At 42.0% G+C, this 26,017-nt stretch overlaps 1 protein-coding gene and 1 long non-coding RNA gene across 2 annotated transcripts; one reads left to right on the top strand and one right to left on the bottom strand.

The window, feature by feature from the left end:
• The first annotated feature begins 1,943 nt into the window (after positions 1–1,943).
• Positions 1,944–10,481, top strand: LOC134535656 (uncharacterized). The gene is made up of 4 exons (XM_063374849.1): positions 1,944–2,226; positions 3,450–3,554; positions 6,889–7,046; positions 9,853–10,481. The coding sequence occupies exons 1-4, from the start codon at positions 2,160–2,162 to the stop codon at positions 9,982–9,984; spliced, it is 462 nt and encodes a 153-aa protein (XP_063230919.1). The 5' UTR covers positions 1,944–2,159; the 3' UTR covers positions 9,985–10,481.
• A 3,116-nt stretch (positions 10,482–13,597) lies between these two features.
• On the bottom strand, positions 13,598–17,937 carry LOC134535655 (uncharacterized). The gene is made up of 2 exons (XR_010075671.1): positions 17,903–17,937; positions 13,598–16,185 (listed from the first exon to the last, which is right to left on the bottom strand). It is a non-coding gene; the product is annotated as an uncharacterized LOC134535655 (long non-coding RNA).
• Positions 17,938–26,017: the final 8,080 nt, after the last annotated feature.

Raw genomic sequence — 26,017 nt, 5'->3', positions numbered from 1 at the left:
TTTATTACCACCTCGGAAATTGTAAATCAAAATACATTTTAATGAATCTGGCCATCACTATTATGCATAGTTTTACAACTGTCAAAAATACCCAAGTTTATTATTGGTGGTCCATCTCGATACTTTATCAACCTGTTTTTATTTTACTGTAATTCTTATGTATCATTCAGGTTAACATATTTTCTCGAGTGCAGTGGATTGCAAATACGACAGATAAGTCACACTGATAAGTTAACGAAGATAACAGTCAGAGAAAGTGGTTCGAAATGCTTCCTAAGGAGAGTTCAACTTCAATTTGGGGTTTTTTCTTCTAATAAGTGGCTGAAATTTTTTTTATTCTAATTTACATCACAGCTCATTAAATGAATACATTAACAAAAAAATATGTCTAAATTTTGTGACACAAGGCCGAGCAAATTGAAAGTTCTAAATACAAACAAGTAAAAAATGAAAGAAATATGACTGCGACGAGGGGGAAATTGTCTCGCGGTACGAATCAAACGGAAGCGGAAAGTATAAATTTAGGTTTTGTGTCTGGTAAGATGGGGCTAGAATATTTGTTTTACATAATTAATATTTTCTCCTGCATTCATTTATGTGTGTGACTATTTTTAACTAATAACTAGCTTTAGTTACCCTTAACTGTGACAAAGTCAGCACAGGTCTTCCAAATGTGAAGTTAAAAAAAGAACCTTTAAATGCAGAAAATATAATGCTAAACTAAAATCATCACATTCTCAATATAATTTTATTTAATTAAGTGTAAGAAAACACTGATTTTTTATTTAATTGTAATCTCACTTTATTTCATAGCCTTCTGGAATATTCACAGACCATTCCATAATATTCGGGAACATTCTAAATAGTCTTGAACCATCTGGAAGATTATATAGCACACTACAACTTTGTCCAACATTCGAGAACATTCGGGAACATTCTGGCCTGTTTCAGCCACTTCGACACTCGAGTCCCAGCTACTTCATCGACTTTCCCAAAAGAAGTCCGTTGGCGTGATGCCCTCTTTTGACAACCATGTCTTCGAACCCAAACCCCCTGCAGTTCACAAAACGAAACTTTCTTCATGTATGCTGAATGGAGGACTACTGTACCATATAACTCCTCTGGGGATGTGGGGGTGGGTTTCGAAGATACAGCAGCATGCACGGACAAACCACTGTGCACTGACTGTGCTGTCCGCATTAGCAACTGATATGAGCCAGTTGCGCGCCTTTTAATAAATCCGGTCTTTTTGACGTGACAACGTCTAATAAATCTATGAACGCCGGCTGCACGCATGAAAAAGTGTTCCGTTACGCACTATGTCCCGTTACGTTGTGTCCCGTTACGTACATTGTACGCTTGCGCTGCATCTATCTCTTCCACTCGATTGGAACAACCATCGTTTTGACTTTTTCGAGGCACATTAAACTTGAAACACTCCCATTCGTTTCCTATTTTTTCCTATCCTTAACATAATAACACATTGGTTAGAAGTTAAATAGCAAACATGTATAAAAGTTATAGTTAAAATAATCTCTTCGTTAAAGTAATAAACATATTTGAATTAATGAGTGCAAAAAAAGTAAATTTATCAATTAAATTGTAGATTTCATTTCACTCCCTCTTTGTATCCATACAAAATAGTGATAATTCAATAAAAATGATTCAATTTCATTCATAAAAGTATGCAATCATTTCATAAAATGGTTTTTTTATGACGTCACGTTAAACTATCGTCCGTAAACCGACTTTACAGACAACCAATTTTTTTTCCGCACGGGAGCTTTCCCCCCTTTCAGTGCGACGGCGGCGGCCTCGTACAATCGGCACGTCGCGAGCGTGGACGGGTCAAGGGTCGACGAGGTAGGTACCTCGCGAGGCGAGATAAGGTCAGCGATAACAGGCGCTCGAGTGGCGCTAGGAACACCCTTCCTTCTGGAATCCTCGTAGCGGTCGTCAGCTTTCCCGAGATGACCGAGCCACGGGCCTCAGTTGCGTCTCGCCGTCCACGTCCGAGTGCTTGCCGTTAACGCCGTTGACAGGTGTCACTCGTCGTTTCAATGACGTGCTGTATTCCGTGACTACACTCGCAGCGCGACTGTGCTCACTCATTCATTATTTTATCTCATTGTTGGTGTTCGAACTATATTGCCCGAATTATGTTTCCTATCATCGCCATAGTTTTGCTTCTTGCGTTGCCTGCATTTGCTACGAACTTCAGTGTGTGTAAGTACCGCAATTTTCTACTACCGATACGTAATATAAGAATGAATATAAGCCTTAAAGAAGTATTTGTCACGTTTCCTATTTAATTTTTGTTCTTACAGAGAATAAGAGGAACCTTGAGTTCACAAATCGTACTTAAGGTGTTCTTTATTTTATATTCAAGATTATGTTTTGTCTAACGGTCGGTTCGATATGGTCATAAGTTCTAAGAAAAATTCCCCGTTTCGTCCCAGCAGCTTCTTGCTTTAGCTAATGAATCTTCGTGACCTCTCTTTCCTCTATTCAGGAGCGGTGCTGATAAGGCCTTTTGGCAGGGAATGATGTACACACACACACACGCGCACACACACACACACACACACACACACACACATATATATATATATATATATAACTGTAAAATCTCGAGTATTCATTCATGCACAAATCTTGAACTCGTGATGGGTTGAATAGGTACCAATTTTATCGAATCCGAATCTCGAATTCGAATTCCCAGAGAACAACTCGAATATACCTCTCGATTCCGCAATCTAAATGTCAAGGATCATAAATAAAATCATGTACTTACAATAAAATATAAAAAAAAAAATCAACTACGAAGTTAAAACATTCTACCCTTTAAACGGTTATTTCTCAAAATAAGTTGCCAGAATCAATACATATTGCGATTTTATTTATAAAATTACATGTTAAAAGAACATCTTGGGAAATGAACGGTAACATGATAGGTATTAACAATAAAATGGATGCGAAAACACAGGTTTTCTTGAGTAACATTAACTGTTTAACCTCTTTACACAGTAAAAAATTCTACATTTTTTTTTAATTTCCAATGTGGCCTTTGACGAAAGGTTTACGTGAAAAATTCTTTTGAACTAATCCTTAATCAGAAATTTTTAGAGGTTATCGGTGTTGAATTTTTAGGTTAGGTACTTAATTTCATTTGAATGTTTTTCCCCGCCAAATACGGAAGGTGTGCGTGATTATTCCCAGTTTAATATTAAGTAGAGACGTCCAAAATTCTTGTTAATTTCTGGCACCAGACTGAATTCCACTCACTTCTACACAAACAAGTCAGTGACTTTTGTTCGTTGACTGCTGCCGTCTACTGTTATTGGTTTCTTGTCCTTCAGGACGTGTTACACCGACCGTGGTTGTGCGCCCGGGTGTGTCGGGAGACGTGGGTGTGCGAGTGTGTGAGTGTGTATGGTCCTTGTCTGCAGGCGCCGTGGGACCCGCGCCGACCGCCGTCAGGCTGCAGGGCTGCGACGACAACTGCCTGCTGCGTCCCGGCGACTCGGTGCGCGCGCAGGTCGACATCCGCCCCGGTGAGTGCAGAAGCCTAAGATGTACATCAAGTTCTGTCCCTGCCCGAACACGCCCGAATATTCACCTTACGCCAACCTCGGGGATTTGTTTTATTTTTGCGCAGGAAAGTGCTGACTGGCGGCGGAGTGAGTGGTCAGTGCAACCACTCACCACCAGGGGCGTTTGCGTCCCTGGTCACTAAATCCAGTACTGGACAATTAGCAAAGCGGACCACGAGTCCAAGTGCCCAACCCCCGCATGGTAGACTCTTTTCTACTCTGTCCAACACTTCATCCAGACCATTCTCTGTCTCCTGTAAATTCCTACACGTAATGCGTGCCAATTTGCATCCCGCATGAATGTGCCCAGGGTTTTCCCTGTGTCTATGCAGGTTTTACCTGGGCCCAACCTATCTCTAGTTATAGTCTAGATTTAAGAGTGAGGGGAGTTAGTCATGGCGCCAATCGCTGCCATGGCTGGCCAATCCCCTCCTAGCACATGATGCATGCGACCCTCTCCCTGCATGGCTAATCCCAGCATGACTAGGCGTATAGGCTTCGGCCTGAGACGCACCTAGGTCCCTCCCTAACCCGGACCCCTCCAAAATACACTTAGTTTTAGTTAGGTTAGGGGAAAAAAATGAATTCAAATATTAAAAGTGGTCGGTTAGGTTAGCTTCATTAATAACACTTAAAAAAACTATGGACGGTTAGTTAGGTTAGTATAGCTACATTAAAATAAACATATAAATATAAATATATATAAAAAATCCCGAGGTTGGCTGAAGGTGAATATTCTGGCGTGTTTGGGCAGGGACAGAACTTGATGGACATCTTAGGCTTCCCCACCGCCGCCTCGCCGAGCAGTGCCGGCAACCACGGGACACAAAAACTGATTCCATTACGAATCAAACCGACTTCACTAACAAAAAAAATGGGGGGGGGGGGGTTGTCTGTAAATTCGGTTTACGGACGATAATTTTTACGTGATAACGTCATAAGAAAACACTGATGAAAAATTGCATACTTTTTTTATTTTTCAAATATTATTTACAGTTTTTTGCAAATTTAATTTAAATGAGCTTCTTACAGTTAACTATTACTGAAATTCACGTTAGCAAGTTTTTCAAGCATCTTTTCCCATCCTTAAGATCAATTAATTTATATTACTTTATATTTTGTTTCTATATTTATATCATCGCTTTTCTCAATTTTTTTCTCTGTCAGCATTTGTGTTAATATTGTTGAACTTTTTGCTGTAATTATGTATAGATGTTTCCATATATTATAGTTTTTTATTGTGTTTTTAGTATTTGTTCATTCTGTGTTGTTTAGTTTTTATTGTTGTAGTCTTTTATGTTCTTGTTTGTGCCAACCACCAAGGTTTGTAGGCATGTAACAACAGTTTATAATAATAATGAGTGTCCGAATACGCCTGAATTACATACTTATACGTACTTGACCCCAGGAAATGACATCACAAGGGCCGTCCGAACTGGAAGTGAAGTATGCGAGTAAACAACTCTGCGTACTTCTCGCGTACTTGACGTAAAGATACGTCGCCATGTTGGAAAACGTTATTTAGGTTATATTTTATATAATAATTGAGAATTATTTTAACTTTATATTTAAATGGTAATATAACATTCAATACAAAAATAACTATTTAAACATTCTTCAAAGAAAGTTTAAACAAATACATTCACGTAAATAGTGATCGTTACTACGAGAATCATAAAGGTAGAATCGTAAAGTAAATTGCCATAAACTCGTGTGACACTAATTGAATGTTAAAAATTACTGATTTTAGTTAAACTTTATGTTTCCAAAAAATTTGTTTTAAAGAAAATATTGTAAGCAACCTGTTGATATGGCTAATACTGTTTGAAGAAGCCAAACATGGAACACTCCTTAAAATATCCTGATTCGTCGAGTACACCACAAGGGCATGTGAAGTATGCGAAGTCACAAATGCACATCTGCGCCTTTGAAAAAAAGGGTTTGGAACAATTCGATCTGAAAATGGAGGGCAGGAACGAAAACCGAAACGCAAGAAGTGGAACGTTTGATGATGCTTCATCGTTGGGTTTATCTGTTTGACAGCTGATTAGAGTTTTTTTTTGTGGGTCCATGCTTTCACTTTTATTTTTTTATTTTACATTATGAATTTTTCCCAAGACGAAAGGTGAAAAACTGCATTGGCGTATGTCAGAAAATATTTTTATGAAAACAAGATTTCTATTGCTACGCATAAAAATACAATTACACTGGAGTTTTATTTTAAGCATTTATAAAACTGACCCAAGGGATATTTAAACAGGAAAGAATATCAAAAGTCCTTAAGAGGCCCGCCTCGTTAGGGGTGTATGTGAGTTAATGAGGCGGGATGATAAGCGCGACGCTCGCTGGTATTTCCAGCGCGGTATAGCCTCTAAGCGCAAGGCTCTGAACTGGCGCGCAGTCTTCTCGTCGTCAATGTATAACTGTGAAATTTGAGCGGTGACCGTAACATTATATTGCGGGGAAATGAAGATAAAGGTGTAATTCAAGTCCCTTAAGTGCTTTCAAGAATCTGTACCGGTTGTTTTACGCCTAAAAATTACTCTGAAAACATGCGTTTTAGCCATTTTACCTCTTCTAAAAATACAGTTTAAAAACTTAAAATGAAGTCAAAAGTATTTTTCGGCCGTCAACGAACTCTTAAATGCTTCTCGTAAGCAGACCCCACTCGGATATATTGAGTAGTTTTGAAATCGCGTTGTTTTTCCAGAAGCTCTGCACACCGTGTGTGTGCCCGGGTAGGCGGGGCCCTTAAGATGAATTAACAAAACCATAAGTTCCAGGTTGGCTTGAAAAATTTTCGTTCGGAACAGTTAAAGTTTTTTTTTTTTTTTTTTTTTTTTCCCATGAAAGTAAACAGACCAGGGCCCTGCAAAGTATAGAGCCGACTGCTAGTGAGTGCTATCCTTCAGGAAGGGGGGGGGGGTGGAGGAAACCACGTGCAGAGTGCGGGAATGCCTGCCTCCAAGGGCGTCGCCAGCCGATGGCCTAGGGAGGGGGGGGGGGGGGGGGCAAGTTGTGGGAAAAGCATGTATTTTTTTTTTTTTTTTTGCATTTGGCTACATTATTTTATATCTCTAAGGCTCTAGGGGGGGGGGCATACCCCCCCCCCCCCTCCTGACGACGCCCTTGCGGGCAGCCACGTGCAGAGCCGGCTGCTTGTGAGTGCTGTCCTCGGAGGGCTGGAGAGGGGAGGACCACGTGTAGAGCGCGGTAATGCCTGACTGGGAGAAGGCAGGTAACCACTGTTAGAGCGCGGCACGCGGCTCACGCGACCCGGTGCCCCGGCTGGCAGGAGGGCGAGTGACGTCCCTGCAGGCGGACCTGTACGCGGCGGAGGCAGCCCACCTGCTGGACGACTCCGACGGCTGCGCGCACCTGGTGGCCGGCGCGTGCCCCATCGAGGCCGGCCACGCAGCCACCTACGCCTTCAACGCCACCGTGCGGGTCCAGGTACCACACTACACGCCGTCCACGCAGCGGGGACGCACCACAACGCCGAATTACCACAACGCCGAAATGCCAAATTGACCACAACGCCAACAGCTAGAAAGCTGCTGTGTACCACAACACCGAATTACTTCAACGCCGAAATACACTAACGCCAAAAACTGTAATTTCAGGACTGCCACAAAGGTTAGGTTAGGTTAGACTAGGTTAGGTTAGACTAGGTTAGGTTAGACTAGGTTAGGTTAGACTAGGTTAGGTTAGACTAGGTTAGTTTAGGCTAGGTTAGGTTAGGCTAGGATAGGCTAGATTAAGTTAGGTTAGGTTATATTACGCTAGGTTAGATTAGGTTAGGTAAGGTTAGGTTTGATTGTGGTATTTCGGCGTTAAGGTACATTTAAGAAACACACAAAAATTCATTCAGTTGTTATTTCGGCGTTATGGTACACAACAGTTTTCTAGCTGTCGGCGTTGTGGTCAATTTTGACATTCGGCGTTATGGTATTTCGGCGTTGTGGTAACGACCCCCGCACAGCTCAGTTCAGACTACATCAGTCTGAACGTAAACTGAGCTAGTTCTCGCAAAATGATCAATAATGTGCGCAGGCTCTCACGGCCATTGTCTTAAGTAGCTTGGCTTCTGGGTTGTAGCCGCGTCCTTGGCGAATAACTTACCGACGTTTCGGTCGACATTGCAGTCGCCGTCATCACGGAGCATGTTACCCACTGTAGGTAAACTGCTCCCTGATGATGGCGACTGCAATGTCTACCGAAACCTTGGCGAATATTGTTTGCCAAGGACGTGGCTACAACCCAGAAGCCAAGCTACTATGTGCACCTTTAGTTATACGGCACAGCCTTTTATGGGTTCCTGATACCAAAATTTGGCTCCGAGAATAGTTGACGAAGTGATACGACATTTTTTTTTGTTTTTTGTTTTGGTTAAGTGTTAGCTATAGAGTACTGTTATGTACAGAGCACGGGCTTAACGAAGTCTGTGCGTGTTGCTGTCCGTGATGTGACGTGAAACTAAATACGTGTGGGTACTAGCACTCCAAATAGCATTAATTCCTACCATGAACGCAGTTCGGAAACCAGTTTAGCCACGCCGCATCCAGAATATCTTTCTCTTTGTTGACCGCGCGATCTTGCCTTACGCAACAGAGGTGAAGGGACAAACCACAAGGGAAAATTTCAACATGCGAAATAATCCCTTAGATTCCCAAACAGAAACTCTAACAAACAGGTCGGTTGAAGTAGATTTGGCGATTAATAAAATGTACCTATTTAAAAAGCGAGTAATAACTGGATCATGAAATTATTTTCAATTAATTATCCGAACACCGTACCGTCGGTTAATAAGACGTATTTGAAATATTTGGAAGTGTTGAAGATTAGATAGAACTACAAGATAAAGAATATCTTCTTTTTGTGCTGGATCTTTAATGAACAATTCTTTTTTTTTTTCAAGCCACTTGCGCAGTTGTGAAACTTGACTGATAACGTCAATATGTGGTTAGCGTGCTTGAGAAAAAAAAAAGTTATGCGAGATAGTGACATCATTTTGTATTTAACAATGGCTACAAGTCATTTCGCTCAAATTAAGTATTCGCGATGTTAAACAGATTCGCAGTGCATTAATTACTGTACTGTAAAATAATAAATAATACATTTTTTCCGCGAAAATACATGGCCACCCCCCTCCTCCTAGTGATGAGCGATGACTAGAGACCCGGAAAATTCGCGGGTTCAATGACCTCCAGGATAGACTCCAATATCCTCTACACACTCGGGCAAATGCCAACTGTTCATTGGCTGTTGACTTGCGAGTCGTCTCGACTGGGTGGCCTGTGATTCGACACTTCTATAAGTGAGGGTCTCTAATTGGCCCTCAGTCCTCCAGATTAACAGTGAACCAATGACAGAAGCAGCACTAAGGTATAATTATTTGAATTTTAGCATAACACGATTTGAACCCGCGAATTTTCCGGGTCTCTAGCGATGACTATACGGGATTAATCTTAATTTGATCAACAAATTTCGGCTGCAGTTTCAACACGACAAATTAAGTTGAAAACACTATAGGACACGTGGTCTAGTACACGTATTTGAAGTTGGGGCGGAAAAACATGTTTATAGTAAATAACAGAAAAAAAAAATTATTTGAGAGAGAATACGCGAGGGTCTGAATTGTTTTTAATTGAAATAAGTTCTACACCCACCACTATTTTTTGCTACAGCGGCAAAATCCGCAGTTGTCGTGTAACTGCCATTCAATTAAACACAATATTCAGGCTCAGTGTTCTATCTAAAATACTTTCTCTATTATTCACAATAAAAAAAATTGTTGTTCAAGCCCAAATATAAGGAGGTGTATGTATCACCTTTGGCGAGCACTTTAGACCACGAGGCATGGTCCCCGCAAGGGTGGGACTGGGTGGACCCCTGGGTCCAGGGCCCGGGCCCATACATACTCGCTGTGGTTATTTAAAAGTAAAATCATTTTATAAATCAAGCTTAGTTTTAACTTATAAAATATTAACCATATTTATACCCTGTATTTTCAGGTCAAATAACATTCTAAAAAGTGTGTATGTAAGAAACAACCATGTAATTATAATGTAGCAGGTGCCTGTAAAATTGTGTCGGGGGGGGGGGGGGGGGCGTAATCGAATGTGGGGGGCCATGACACGAGTGGTCTATGTCTTCAACTCATTTTGTCGCGATGAACCTATACAGGCGAATATTGTCGGTCGCAATTCAGGCCCCGGCTCGTGTGCCGAGAGTGTGCAGAGGGCCCTGAATGTTGCAGGCGCTGGGGAAGCTGACCATGCACTTCACGCTGACGGACCAGGCCGTGGATAACGTCGCCTGCTTCGACCTACAAATCACCGTCGTCAACGGAACGGCCTGGGAGCCGCGCGCGGCCACGGACCGAGCATAACGCAGACCGCAGCGCGGCCACGGACCGAGCATGACGCGCAGACTGCGCGCGGCCACGGACCGAGCATGACGCAGACCTCAGCGCGGCCACGGACCGAGCATGACGCAGATCTCAGCGCGGCCATGGACCGAGCATGACGCAGACCTCAGCGCGGCCACGGACCGAGCATGACGCGCAGACTGCGCGCGGCCACGGACCGAGCATGACGCAGACCTCAGCGCGGCCACGGACCGAGCATGACGCAGACCTCAGCGCGGCCACGGACCGAGCATGACGCGCAGACTGCGCGCCGAAGATGCGCAAGAGAAACATAAATATATATATATTTTTAGACCATTGTTGAACGGCTCAGTTGTCGATGTGAACTGTCTGAAAACACAGGAAGCAAACTGGTGCGTTTTCCAAAGTATTATAAAATCTTTTTTGTATATCGTCGTTAGTCCAAGTTTGTATTGTGTTGGTGTTTTATATTTCAGTGAAGGTGAATGTTAACATTATCTGTGTCTTATTAACTACTTTATCCTACATATAGTTACGCTCATCACTGACTCTGTAACGCCAAAGAGATATGTATATTTTGTAAACAGGTGTATCACGAAGAACAAATATTAGCCGAGGTACTCCATAGAGATAAGTATACAAAAAGTAAAATTAAAAATTTTGGAAAAAAAAAAAATAATGATGCACGTAAACGTTGTAATCGATGTAGCTCCTGCCCCCTTCCAACATTCAGGGGTACAACCCAAAATGACGTTAACAAACAGTCAAAATTCAAAACTACTAAACATAAATAAATTAAGCAAACTGCAGAGTAAATAGCGGACAAATGTAACAGAGGGCAAAGTCAAGGTCCTTCAGAGAATATAAGTGCAACATGACTTCCTGGTTTATTTTATTGAATTATATTTTTAAGTGCGGCAAAACGTCAGTACAAGAGTGAACATTGACAAAAAACATCTATAAAAAAATTTAAAAAAAAATTTAATAACTAACGTTTCAGTCTCTACATGTGTTCTTAGATTTGGGTGTGCCACCAATCTACTTATTTCCACATCTGTACGATTTGCGTCTCGGGACGACTCGTAAACGAAAAAGATTTCAAAAGTGTATCTGGTTGAAACGATTGTGAACTTGCACGTTTTACACCGACAGGTCCGGGAGGTGAATCCAGTACTGTTCAAAGCCATAGCTGCAACTTCGTAGAATATAATTAAGTTCCAAAGCTTGATTTCGTAAAAGCGTATCTGAGCAGCACACCTAGTGTGGGAACACCACATAACTTAGAAAGACACAACTTAGAACTGTCATAACTTAGAAAACTCGGAAAAATCCACGTAACTTAGAAACACCCAACTTAGAAAGATCATAACTTAGAAACACAGCTTAGAAACACACAACACAGAACCACACAACTTAGAAACGTCATAACGTAGAAACTCTTAACGTAGAACTATCACAACTTAGAAACACACGACTTAGAACTGTCATAACTTAGAAACACGTAACTTAGAAACAAGCAACGCAGAACCACACAACTTAGAAACGTCATAACGTAGAAAGTCATAACTTAGAACTGTCATAACTTAGAAAATTCTAAGTTATGTGTTTCTAAGTTGTGTGTTTCTAAGCTATGACAGCCCCCATCTAGTGTAAAGATCCCGTTACTGGACCACGCCCGCCTCCTTTCCGCTTGACACACGGCAGTCCGCCTCGCGCTGCCAGCAAAAATCGTGTGTCCCGGTGGAAGTTTACAAAAATATAACAAAAATATAACAGTTGTTATGCTAAAAAAAAAAAAAAAAAACGTGAGTTCTGAATTACCATGAAAGTTTTTGCAAGCTGTTGAAATGCAAAACGTACTGAACTAGTTAGTTCCTAATAAAAAAGCGCGCCACGGCAGCACATACAGGACAGGAAAATGACTCAACGTTTGAAATTATTATTTTTGTGAGACCTCACGAAAGTGTAATTAAGGTGTGGGAATAAGGCTGTAATTGAAAAAAAAATCGACGTAAATCGCCCACTCTTTGAAAAAAAAACTAAGATTGCGTACTGTTGTCAAAAACCATGATGCATTTAATCCACAAATCAACTTAATACACTCGATTCACATTTGATACATTTTTTTTATAAAACAAAATAAAGTCTGTACAAGAATGGTGGACGTTGAAAACAACACACATTACCTAATAATGAGCAGGTCATAGGTATATGTATTAATCTGATATACTACGTTTTTATGGGACCCACATTTCTGAAATATATAATAACTTTTTCACACGTACTTTCACGCACTAATAACATTTTGTAGCCACACCAAACGTACCGGCAATAAACAATTATGTTGGATGTTCACATTTAAATAATCGTGTTACAGCGGTTTTGTTGGACTTTTTATAAGATGGAATACAGTACGTTCTATGGTGCAGAAATATTTAATACTATTGTGAACAAGTTTCTTTACTGTTCTTTACTGTTTACATTAACTTAAATAAAATATTTGCTAAAATAGTTGTGATTTTTTTAATCAGTTAGAGAACCTATTCATAATTTCTCAAAATAGTATGTAAATAAAAACACAATATGAATAAATATATACAATAAATTATTAAATAACATTAAAAGCAATTTGGTGGCGTTATAATAAAACAGTTTTTACATCACCAAAATTATTTGTGTCGTACCAGACTTTTGATAGCGCTAACTTTGCGATACAATAACGTTGCTCTTCTATGAATACAATCATGTGCTGTTTTCAGTTAAGCTTACTCGAACCAAAATATTTAACTGATGATACTGAAAGCACTGGATCAACAAAAAAAATTTCACTTCATTCGTTGGGTAATAATAAAGAACAGGCTGGTGTACACATTTATGAACAAAATATTTCACTATTTGAATATCCAAAGACAAAATATACAGAGTTTTTTTACAGTGTATAAAATATATTCATTAATTAATAACAAGGTGCAGTATTTATTTAAATAAATTTTCTCCCCAATTTCAAACATATATATATATATAATATCTCAGTATGAGTCTGAGTCTGAATAGACTAATAACTGTTATGGCCATTAAATTAAATGTGGTAATGAAATGTGTTATAATTAATATAAAAGTAATAAATGGTGTGATGTATTCAAAATTATATATATATATAATTTAATGTTAACCGAATGAACACATTGTACAAATGAATTATTACTGAAAATCGTTTTGCAAAAAAAAAAAAATAATAATTTTTCATTGAGCACTATTTGACGCTTCGTCACAAAACCAACAAACCAAGCCAACAACACAGGATGCTACTGCGTGTAAGTGGCTTATGGCGCACTTTGCAAGCACAGCTTTCTGTTTTCCATCTCTCTGTGTAACCCTCCATTAAGTGCAGAGTGATCACATGAATTTACAGGGCTGCTAGAGACACAAATACGGTCCAAAAAAAGCACCAAAACACACCAGGAGGCCCAGCGGCAAAACACTGGACTCGTATTCGGAGGGACACGGGTTTGAAACCTAAATAGAGCTATCTTGAGTTCGGAGTTCCAAGGTGTGACGAAATCAGGTAAGTCATGCATCCTTCTTGAGAGTGCTTTTTTATTTTAATATCATATTTTGTCCGAAAATATATTTTCACTGTCATAATCATATTTAATTTGAAATTGTAAGAAGTTGGATGAAGCAAACGGCCATGGTTTGTTTTGTACGGATAATTAAGATTGGCACGATTAAAACATATTTACCATACTAATTCTAATGATTAGCACGTGAGATATACGCGTGGACACATGTCATTAGGTTTTATGCAAGTATTTATTTAACAATTCTGCGTAAGGATACACAGTGATTAGATATCAGATGATTTCGCTGTATATGCCACCAGGTATTCCTCCAAATATATGTGTAATACTCCTTCGTATGCGATTGGGTAGTCATCATTTTAACACGCCCTATAATACATCTAGCCAATGGTAAAATGTAGCTCTCGAGTGTATGTATTCCATATGTCTTGAGTCAAAAAGGAATATGGCGTTCAACACAAGAGGCAGTCTCGAGTATGTTTAATAAATTGAAACGTATCCTAGCAGTGAAACATACCGCTTGTATGTAGAGACCTGGAATTTTCGCGGTTATACCTTCAAGTTGCAACTGCTATTGGCTCACAGTTTATCTGGAGTACCCTGAGCCAATGACAAACCATCAACCCAAGAAGTAACGAAACGCGAGTAAACCAGTTCAGGCGTCTCACGAGTCAGCAGCCAATGAACGGGCCACATTTCTTCAAGTATGCATAGGACGGTGGAGTCTTTTCCAGAGATCAGAGAATCCGCGAAATTCCCAGTTCCTATTCTAACATGGTAGGATCTCCATTCTGATGCGTAGAAGAAATTTTCTTTTAAAATCAGCCAAGCAGAATTCATTAACACCGATGAAAAAAAAAAAAAAACGTTTCCCATTGGCTTAGAGCAGTGCGGGGGCGTGTCAAATTATCCATGGTCCAATTACACACGAGAAAGAAACTCATAACTATTGAGAATCCAACTTGCTGGTAAAATTAGTTCACAGAAGATTCTAAGCAGGTCTATCAAAAATAACAACCTAAATGCGAACCTTCTACAAACTATCTAGCTGGAGTCACAATGCCACGACGAACACGACACGACATACGACAGGACCGACTCGCTCAGTAGCCAATGAAATACCAGGTCACTGTGACGCCAGCGCCCCTACGGCCCGCAACAAGTAGATCATATTTATAATTTCGTCGTGTCGTTTCGTACGACGGAAAAAAAAAAGAAAGAAAAAACGAAAACCTTAGAAAACTAAATTTCAAAAATATTTACTTAAAATATTTACTTGGTAAATCATGCTGAAAAACCAAAATATCATTTATACGTTTGGGTACACTTTCAAAAATGTAGTTTGACTTCAACCGTTTAGTACGTTTCTTTTTAATTCTTCGCATATCTAAAAGATAACTAGACATATCCATATCTTGCTTCCTTGTATCTAAATTAAACTTAATTTTATGCACTTCAAGGATAAATAGGAAATACAAGATTTCTACTGGACCTACGCTGTTTTTAGCGCATTCTATACTGCATTTTATGGACGCATTAGGCATAGGAAGATTTGCCGACAGCCATATTAGACTTCATCGTGTTAATGTTGTCGTGGTATTTTGCTTCCAGCTCAAGTAGCCTTTTTATATGTTTTTCCTATTCTTTTTAATTCATTTTTTAAATACTAGCTTGAGTGTTAGATGTTCTCAGTTATTATGGCAGATGTCATATTTAGGGACAGGAAAAATTCGCGGGTTCAATGACCTGTAGGATGAACTCCATAGTTCTACGTACACTCGGTCAAATGTCACCCACTCATTGGCTGCTGTGTTGCGAGACGTCCCAACGTAGTGGCCTGTGATTCGATAAAAAGCTTTGGTCGGGTGTTTCTCATTGGCCCGGAGTCATCCAGGTGAGTTGCGAGCCAATAGCAGAGGCAGCACTGAGGTGTAATAACTATTTGTATTTTAGCCTATCGCGAAATGAATTCGCGAATTTTTCCGGTCTCTAGTCATATTTAGAGACCCGTGAATTTCGCGGATTCATTTCGTGTAATGCTAAAATTCAAATAATTATACCTTAGTGCTGCTTCTGTCATTGGTTCTCTGTTAATATGGAGGACTGAGGGCCAATTAGAGACCCTCACTCATAGAAATGTCGAATCACAGGCCACCCAGTCGAGACGACTCACAAGTCAACAGCCAATGAACAGTTGGCATTTGCCCGAGTGTGTAGAGGATATTGGAGTCTATCCTGGAGGTCATTGAACCCGCGAAATTCACGGGTCTCTAGTCATATTTTATCACAGCAAAAATTCTTCTATCTTGTGCTGGCCGTGTATTTGGAATAAGACCTATTTTTTTTTTCTTATTTTATGCTAGACAGACTATCCATAATAATGTTTGTTGGGTAAGTATCCCTGGCAGCTGCAGTCACTTCCCGCCAGTCACTACGTGACAAGCACCTGTCCTCAGCAACTGCATCACTCGCTGAGCGACTACACACTCTGGCCCCTCGTGTGCGAGCGATGCGGCGTCGCGCTCGTGGTCGCGCGCGGGTGCTCCGGAGACGACATCTTCCTAAACGACTGCAGGCTCAGCTTTCCGCGCGCTCCACCGGGTAGCTCCCGCGCAAGTTTCTGCAACAGAAGAATCCCTGTCTTCATCGGGGGCCGACTGAAATGCTGCCCCTTGGAAGGGCAGCCCTTCAGGATTTTTCTGACAGTGGTTAGTTTGTAAAGTAATCTAACTTAACCTAACCTAACCTAACGTAACGTAACCTAACCTAACCTAACCTAAACTAACCACTGTCAGAAAAATCCTGAAGGGCTGCCCATCCAAGGGGCAACAATTCAGACAACCTTTCAAAAACACTACTGTCAGAAAAATCCTGATGGGCTGCCCTTCCAAGCGGCAAGTTTTCAGGATTATTTAAACACTTAAATAAACATGTTTTCAGAAATTGGATGGGCTGCCCTTCCAGTCGCTGTACAAACAAACCATTGCCAGAAAAATCCTGAAGGGCTGCCCTTCCAAAGGGCAACAAATCAGCTCCCCCTTCATTGGAAACAAAATTCGCAAGTATAAGAAGGTAAAAAAAAACCTCAGTTTCCTATTCTTGAAAATGTATCGAACGTGCGAAGCAAGGCCTTCGAAAAAAAGTAGCTTGGCTTCTGGGTTGTAGCCGTGTCCCTCCTTGGCGAATAATTCACCAACGTTTCGGTCGACATTGCAGTCGCCATCATCAGGAGCAGTTACTTACTGCAGTTCACACCCATCTTTAATTAAGATATCCACAAATAATTTTTTTTAAAAACAAGACTTTGAATGCTACTTGGTATTTGTTACCCAAATATGTTAATGACGAACAAATGCCTGAGTGTTTTTTTCGCAAATAGAAAATAACTCGCAGTAGATATCTGACAAACAGAATTTGCTATACAGTCTACACAGAGAAAAAAAGGTTTGTTTGAATCAAACAAATATTTGTTTATACATGGTGAAAGAAATACTTACTTGGTGGGAAAAAAAATTGTTAGCTTAACCAAACTCGGTAAGTAACAAAAATGATTTGTTACACATAAACCAAATATATACATTAGAGTTGACAAAATTCTTTTTGGTTGGGTCAACAGAATCATTCTCACAACAAAAATAATATTTGTTTGAATTAACAAAATATATTTATTTCGCCATGCAAACAAACCTTTCTCTCAGTGATACATAGGGACCGGAAAAATTGGCGGGTTCAATGACCTCTAGGATGAACTCCATAGTTCTACGCACACTCGGTCAAATGTCATCAACTCATTGGCTGCTGTCTTGCGAAGGTGTCCCAACGTAGCAGCGGCCTGTGATTCGACAAAAGCTTCGGTTGAGAGTTTTATCATTGGCGCGGAGTCATCCAGGTTGAGTTGTGAGCCAAATAGCACAGAGGCAGCACTGAGGTAAAAAAACTATGTGAATTTTAGGCTGTCGTGAAATGAATCCACGAATTTTTTCTGGTCTCTCAGTGATACAATATGTAGAGACCGGAAAAATTCGCGGATTCATTTCACGACAGCCTGAAATTCAAATAGTTATACCTCAGTGCTGCCTCTGCTATTGGCTCACAACTCACCTGGACGACTCTGGGCCAGTGAGAAAATCTCAACTGAAGCTGTATCGAATCACAGGCCACTACGTTGGGGCACCTTCACAAGACAGCAGCCAGTGAGAGTGTGACATTTGACCAAGTTGTACGTAAAACTATAAAGTTCATCCTAGAGGTCATTGAACCCGCGAATTTTTCCTGTCCCCGCGAATTTTTCCTGTCCCTAACAATATGTGATGGCGGCGGGAAGGACGTGCACGCACCAGGTCCGACAGCTCGAGCTCCAGGCCGTCTCCGGGGGCGGGGGTGGGGGCGGGGGCGGGCCGCCTCCGCGCCGTCGCCGCCGCCGGCGACACCACCGACACGGCGACGAAGGCGGAGCGCGGCGGCGCGCGCAGGCGCGGGCTCGCCGTCACCCGGTGGTAGGCGAAGAGCCGCCTCCTCGCGGGGGCGGCGGGGGTGGTCGTGGTGGCCGGCGCTACGGGGGCGGTCCCGGGGGCAGAGACCCGCCAGTCCTCCAGCTCGTCGTCGAAGTCCCTGGAGAACACTGCTTCGTCCGCCTCGCGTCCCAGCTGTTGCAGGCGGCGGAGGAGCGCGTCCAGGAGCGGCCAGCGGGGGCGGTCCGTCGGAGGCTCGTCTCTGTCCCCCGGGTCCACCCCGGGTCCCGGCGCCGGCACTTGTGGGACCCCGTCCGCCCCGGGTCTCGCCCCGCCGCGACCCTGCTGCTTGATCTTCACCTTCTCCTTGTGCCGCGGCTTCTTCTTGACGCCTTTCACCTTGTGCTTCTTGGGCCTGCCGCCGGCGGCGTGGGGTCCGCCGTCGACGCCGCCGCAGGCCGCCAGCGCCTCGTCCAGTTCTCCTGCGGGAAACACGCCGGACCGGACCAAACACAGTGCACGAGTACTTCTCCCTGCGACTAACAGTGGTATCATCACTAGAGTCCCGGAAATTTCGCGGATTCCTCTGGCCTCAGGATAGAATTCAACGTTATAGGTGTGCTCGACCCATGTTTACTTTCCCATTGGTTGAATTCTTAGCGTGAACATTTTTATCCTTGTTATTTGACAGTACCTGATTCGCTTACTTCTCTCCTAGCTGGACATCGTTGGCTCACGGTCGTAGAGGGGCGTGTCCAAATAACTGCGGTCCAATCATGAGAACAGTGCGACAGTGTGGAGGTTTGCATTCTAGCTTGCGACTAAATGAATGCGCGAAAATTCCGTGGCTCTAATCATCACCTCGTACCAAGGATTTTTTTTTGACGTGATAACGTCTTATAAATCGATGAACGCCGGCTGCGCACGCACGATAAAAATGACTCATCGTTAGGGACTGGAAAAATTCGTGGTTTCGATGACCTCTAGGATGGACTCCACGATCCTATATGTACGCGGGAAAATTACACCAGCCTCATTGGCTACTGACTCGTGACACCTGCTCAAACTGGGATGCTTGTGATTCGATACTTCTTACGTTGAGGGTCATTCATTGGCTCGCAGTCCTTCAGGCGAACTGTGTTCCAATCACTGAGGCGGCGATAAGTTACACGCACTTGGATTCTAGCCTATCGCGAAATGAAACCGCGAATTATTCCAGTCTCTACTCATCGTCGCGTTCCGCCTGAGCCGAGCGTGCAAGAACCGGCCGACCACCGTTGCGAGAAAATCTTCTATAATAGCAAACAGGTTAAGGCGGGCCTTTTTAAACTAATTGTTCGTGATTACATTTAAACAAATTATTTAAATTAAATTTGCAAAAACTGAAAAAATAATATTTAAATAATTAAAAAGTATGCAAATTTTTCATCAATGTTTTCTTATGACGTTATCACGTAAAAATTATCGTCCGTAAACCGACTTTACAGACAACCACATCCATTTTTTTTTTCAATAATCAAACGGAGCCCACTTCGCGAATCTAGGGACTGGAAAAAATTCGTGGTTTCGATGACCTCTAGGATAGACTCCACGATCCTCTATGCACGCGGGAAAATTACACCAGCTGATTTGCTACTGACTCGTGGCACCTGCTAAACTGGGATGCTTGTGATTCGATACTTCTTACGTTGAGGATCATTCATTGGCTCACAGTCCTTCAGGCAAACTGTGATTACAATCACTAAAGCTGCAATAAGTTAAACGCACTTGGTATTCTAGTCTATCGCGAAATGAAATCGCGAATTTTTCCGGTCTCTACGAATAGTCCTCGCAGTTGTGCGAGACCGCGGATACGGAGTCCACCTCCAGCCTTCGGCCCTACTCGACTTCACCGCCTCGCCGCCGGCCAGACGGTCCGTGGCTAGGAGAAGGGGGGGGGGGGAGGAAGGGGGACCGGAAGACACGTGACAAATCGCCCCGTTGTTTCGCGGCGCAACGAGTCCCGCGGGAGGAGACGAAGGCATCTGTTCCGGCAGAACAAAATGGCGGCGGCGCGAAAAAAGGAAGGAACGTGTATATGTGTGTGTGTGTGTGTGTGTGTGCGAGGGAGCAGGACGGTTGATAAAGGAAGGGGGGGGGGGGGGTTAATCTCCACTGCGGTCGCTCCCAGAACGCCGCTTTAAGGAGTAGGGCGGGGGGGGGGGGGGGGGGGGGGGAGGGAAAGGACAGTCGGAAATACCACTTAAAACAAATTGAAAAGCTTCGGTGCGAAACAAACGAACGGCGCGCGGATGAGGAAGGGTCTCTCTCCCCGGCCGGCGTCCGCACGTGACCGCGGTACGGTGCCGCCATCTTGCAGACGCAACTGACAGCTGAACATGAACATACGTGTCATCAAACACCATCAGAGAAAAATTGTGGTCGCACCTTCATTTGTGAGAAAAGATTTTGTCATTAAACATAACTTGTTGATTTGAAATGTATTTCGCTTTAGGTATCACAGTTAAAAAAAAAAAACATTTATAATGTAAAGTGTGATGAATGCATTCAAATTTTGGAAGTCACCGCGTCTCAAGAGACAGCCGTTGGGACAGGATGTCCCATAAATACAAGTATTATAGCAATGACGGGTACTAAGTTGTTGTGTAAGTGCGGACAGTTATTAAAGACTTCCATATTTAAAACGCAATCTTCAGATTTTAAAAGATTAATTTTGAAACAGCGGGACCCAAGGTGAAAAATTCATTAATTAACAACATACGTTTTATGACACAAACTTTCCTCACAAATATAGGTGCAACCACTTTTTTTTTTTTTTTTTACTAGTTTGAAAGCACATGTGGTTTGTTTAGCATTCACGTTTATGTGTTTATAAGTTACGTCTGCAGTTGTTTTGGTTTGATTATTGGTTCAATGTTTTCTCAGAAATGCCTCCATTTGAATGTACACCACTTAACAAACAGTGCTTCTGATTCTAGGCAGCTGTTTAGAGCTGAGTGTTGTGAGTGGTGCAAATATGTCAGACGTCAAAGCAGTTCCTTCTAAATTTTATTTTAATTTCTCACATAAACGGTGCATTATAGGTAGGGACCTGAAAAATTCGCGGTTTCGATGACCTTCGGGATAGTCTACACATTCCTCTGTACACTCGGGCAAATAACGCCAGTTCGTTGGCTGCTGACTTGTGAGTCGTCTCAACTGGTTTGCCCGTGATTCGTTACTTCTTTGGTTGAGGGTTTCTCATTGGCCCAGAGTCACCCAGACGAACAGTGAGCCAAAAGCAAAAGCAGCTTAAATGCATATGTGTATGAATTTCAGACTATCGCGAAATGAATCTGCGAATTTTTCTGGTCTCTAATTATAGGGTGGTACAAGAAGGCGACGGTTTTCGTTACTGTTGATACGTAGATTAATAATTAGCCTTAAAAAACTACATTAATCTTCTGCATGACCAAAACATTATGAGAAATAATGGCGTTACCCTAAATTATTTTTACTAAACAATTTTACTTCTGAGACAAGGTTTGCAGTGGTTGTAGAACTTTGTTCGATTAGAAATTGTATTTCCATACCTGTATCTGCCTTGGTCGTTGTGTGTTACCGATACTTAAAACTCCAAAAGAAGAAACAAATAAATCAAGAAACAATCAAAAACTCTTTGCAATAAAACTCCGACTAAGCTATGAGCTTATTTGATGACGTCGATAACCGCTCAACTGCGAACACCGTAACGCGTGTTTTGGACAGAATTATTGATCAACAATTTCTTCATAAATTGACTTCTCCGTAGCTTAGGAATGTAAAATGGGACATTTAACTAATCATTTGGACTTTCTATATTATTGAAAAAAAAGTAACATTCGAGTGGTAATGGTCATCATCCACATTTTTATTTGCATCGAGTGCCTAATTATTTTGCTGATACAGCGTTCTATATATATATATTTCTATATATATATATATACACGTATATATATATATACACACACACACATTTGTTATCAATTTTTATAGTCTAGAGCACAAAATGGTGAAGAATGAATGGCGCAAACTGCCTCGACAGCAGCTGGACATGGAAGCCGGGAATGAAATCGTAATTAGTCAGATGACTAGCGACTTTTGCGCCGCGCGAATAAATAACTCGGTTGTTGCGAGCGGATAATTATTAAATATTAAACAGCGGGGTTGGTTCGGGAGGAGGGGGGGAATGGAAGGGGTTGTGCGTCACGTGCGACACCCCCCCCCCTTCCCCTCCACCCTTGCCAGCCACAGCCACTCGCCGATATCTAGTTCCTTCCTCGCGAGCATGGGGGAGAAACTATAATTACCGAGACTGAGACCTAGTTTTTTGAAGTAGTCATGGGCCCGTCCGCTAGATAGTAGTTTTCATAATATATAGCTGACATAACTACATAAATTTATTTGGAGAAGTAATGTATAAGCTATTATCAGGCAAACAAACCAGTGAAAATTCACTCTATTTAGGTAGCCACTAATTTTGTGGTGTGTAATACAATGAGTTTTTGCACCTCCTACTCCTTTATCTATTACATGACGGTTTATTACATAACAGCATTAAGTATTTTCGCATCGATTTACTAACTAAAAAAATTTGTATAAGAACCTCTATTACGATTTTTTATTTGCTGGTAGTTATGGGCCCGCCCAACAGATAGCGACACATGGTTTAAGTTTCCACTGTAAGAGTCGCACTTCTTTATTTCCCTCCTTGTTCTGTGCTCGCGAGTAGCACGGCCAGGATGCAGGCTCTGGATGACGGAGGGAGGTTCTCATGTCATCAGGAGCGTGAATAGACTCGACCGGATAATCATCCAAAGAATACGCTAAATGCGAACGAGTAGTTTCTGTCTCCGGGGGTCCGTTTTGCAACCGGGGATTTCTAGAAGAGTGTGAAAAAATGGTTAAAATTTTGCGTGTTTTCAGGATAATCTTTAGGCGTGAAACTCCCGTGTGCTTAGTCTCTATAGTACTCGAAGGGCTTGCGTCACACCTGCATCATCATTTCTCCGCCATATAATGTTGTGATTGCCAATGGCGGCTCCAGGAAGACCTATCGGCCAGGGCTCTCACAGGAGGATGCAGTTAATAATCATGACATTGCCTTTGGGATATTCACAAAACATTTATGGTCTCAAATACTGAAATTTAGTATTGTCGTACAAATTATGATTGAAAGAAGAGTTTAGCACATTAACGGGAGTATTTAAGTTAACATTTATATTCCACTACAAAGAAATAAGAAGTAATATTTGGGCTCGGAAGGGGCTATCGCCCCCCTGCGCCCTTCCTCTGGAGCCGCGCTTGGTGGTTGCCGCTCAGATCTCACAGTTGTCCTGTGCACGACGAGAAGACTGCGCGCCAGTCCAGAGGAGACACCGCGCTAGAAGCACAACCCTGACCTGGCGGCCCTGGACTCCGGACTCTGCAGTTCCTCCTCAGGCCCCGAGCAGAGACGACACTTGGCTCGGACGATGACCTTGACTACATATTAGTAGATACCTGAAAAATTCGCGGGCTCATTTCGTGTTATGCTAACATTCAAATAATTATACCTCAGTGCTGATTCTGTCATTGGTCCACTGTTAATCTGGAGGACTGAGGGGCCAATTAGAGACCTTCACTCATAGAAGTGTCGAATCACAGACCACCCAGTCGTGACGACTCACAAGTCAGCAGCCAATGAACAGTTGGCATTTCCCGAGTGTGTAGAGGATATTGGAGTCTATCCTGGAGGTCATTGAACCCGCGAATTTTTCCGGTCTCTATATATTCGTGTAGTTGAGAAGATTTACATATTTAAAACATTTTCATGAACATTTGCCATTTCTGGTTTCCACTGCAGCTCATTGAGAAACTATTATTATTATTATTATTATTATTATTATTATTTTGCAAATGTCGCTGATACATAACATGCCACGCCTCATTTTCGATTTGTGAACATACTTCAGGCTAGAGTACACGTATGTAGTTTAAACTTTTCATTTGACTTATTACGACAAGTTCACTTTCTAGAAGTAAATTTTATTTGTTCCTCCCCCCCCCCCATTTTTTTTTCGAAATAGTAATTCTTTTCAACAGCAAATAACGTAGCCGTAAATGAAACTGTCCTTTTGTCTGAGCAAATTATTTGTTATATGTTAAGAAAATTATTTTTCATTGTTTTCGTCTGTGTTCACGCAGCTGGTTAGAGCTTTACTACGTGTTTTCTCGACTGGTGGGACCGGCAGCCAACTAGAAGGCCCAGCACAAGGGCCTAAGCCGACCCAGCCAGCCAGGGACGAGCTGGCCCGCATCAAAGCGACCGCCGAAGTGTGTCCCCCCACCCTCCTTCCCCCTCCCCCAGCGAGGCGTGTTCCCTGAAGTCTTCCCTCGGGACCGCCGAGTTGCGAACACCCGGACCACTTGTTCCAGGGGCTTTAACGCCTCTGTGGGGGGCACGGGGTGAACACTAACTCGAGACTCCCGTGGCCTTGGCGGCGACCTTCAGTCCCTCCCGCTCCCGCTCCTCCTATCGCTCTCCTCTTACCCCTTCCAATCTCCTCTTACCCCTTCCACTCTCCTCTTCCCTCTTGCACACTCCTCCTTCCCCTATCACTCTCCCGCTCCTCCTATCTATCTCCTATCACTCTCCTCTTACCCCTTCCACTCTCCTGTTCCCCCTTACACACTCCTCCATACCCTATCACTCTCCCGCTCCTCCTATCAATCTCCCGCTCCTCCTATCACTCTCCTATCACTCTCCTCTTACCCCTTCCACTCTCCTCTTCCCCCTTACACACTCCTCCTTCCCCTATCACTCTCCCGCTCTTCCTATAACTCTCATATCACTATCCTCTTACCCCTTAAACTCTCCTCTTCATCCTTACGCACTCCTGCTCCTCATATCACTCTCACTTCTATCACTCATCCATTCTCTTATCACTCTCCCACTCATGTCACTCTTACGATATAATGTGATATTAGATAATACGACTTAATTTTGTTTTATTTTGCTAATTAATGTGCGCAGCTAATACCGGAAAGCTATACTATTCAGAGAACGGTTTACAAATAACTTTAACTATTGGAGGTACTGGGACAACACCTAGCCTAAATGCCCAGGTAAGAATCGGAACCCAGTAGTACTGCGAATACTATTTTGTAGCGACACAGTTGTTTTAAAAAAAATTGTAATGCAATAAGGTCATAAATGGTGAACATATTCAATTTTTTAGCATTTTTATTTCGTCAAAAAGATACCAGGCTTGAAAATTAAAAAAAAAAATCAGCATTACAGGAAACAAGCCAAGAATTAGTTAAATACGTATGATATCCCTTCTCTGAAATTCCGTACGTAATTGACTTTTTAATTATATGAAGGGGGGAGGGGTAAAAGCTAACCATGGATGGTTTTATGTGTTCTGTACATGTAATTTTACTTGTCAACCGCAAAGCGCAATAGAGCTAATTTACCTTTCCTTGTTTCTCGCTCGATTTTAATTTAGTCATCGGAGAGCTATAAAGGCGTTTGCCTGTTTGAACACGCAGCCTTGCTGGGGGAAAAAAGAAGGCATGTTTGCTTTGCTAATATGTGGAAAAGCATATAGTTATAGCGCATTAAAAACAGATATTTTGTTGGATGATAAAATTCTGGCTGACCAAATAAAGCAGCGTTCCCAAAACATTTCACATGTTTAGTAGTTTAAGAAAATACTTTTGGTGTGCATGAATCGAAAATTATCCAGATAAAAATATTTCTTTCACAACAACTAGATATGTAGGTACTTGTTTCGCCGTTAAAAAATAATAAAAAATAAAAGTCAGTTATGGGGACTGTCGACAGAATTGAAGACTTAAAATTTTGTTTTTAAATGTGTAATATGAAATCATTTCTACGTCAAATGTACGCAAGAAAATGATTTTGCTGTTATATCACTAGCATGTCGGTGACGCGAACCCATAAGTTTTGCCCCTACCAATAATAACTTTAAAACTAGA

The sequence above is a fragment of the Bacillus rossius genome, chromosome 10 (genome assembly GCF_032445375.1).
Source record: "Bacillus rossius redtenbacheri isolate Brsri chromosome 10, Brsri_v3, whole genome shotgun sequence".
In the NCBI taxonomy this organism is placed as follows: Eukaryota; Metazoa; Arthropoda; class Insecta; order Phasmatodea; family Bacillidae; genus Bacillus; species Bacillus rossius.
This window is presented reverse-complemented; position numbering and strand designations above follow the sequence as displayed.

Bases quoted from the DNA above. Each gene is read 5' to 3' on its own strand.
- LOC134535656 (XM_063374849.1), top strand. From the start codon at position 2,160: ATGTTTCCTATCATCGCCATAGTTTTGCTTCTTGCGTTGCCTGCATTT. The intron at 3,555-6,888 runs GTGAGTGCAGAA...CCCGGCTGGCAG, and splicing joins GCAGGTCGACATCCGCCCCG to GAGGGCGAGTGACGTCCCTG. The intron at 7,047-9,852 runs GTACCACACTAC...TGAATGTTGCAG, and splicing joins ACGCCACCGTGCGGGTCCAG to GCGCTGGGGAAGCTGACCAT.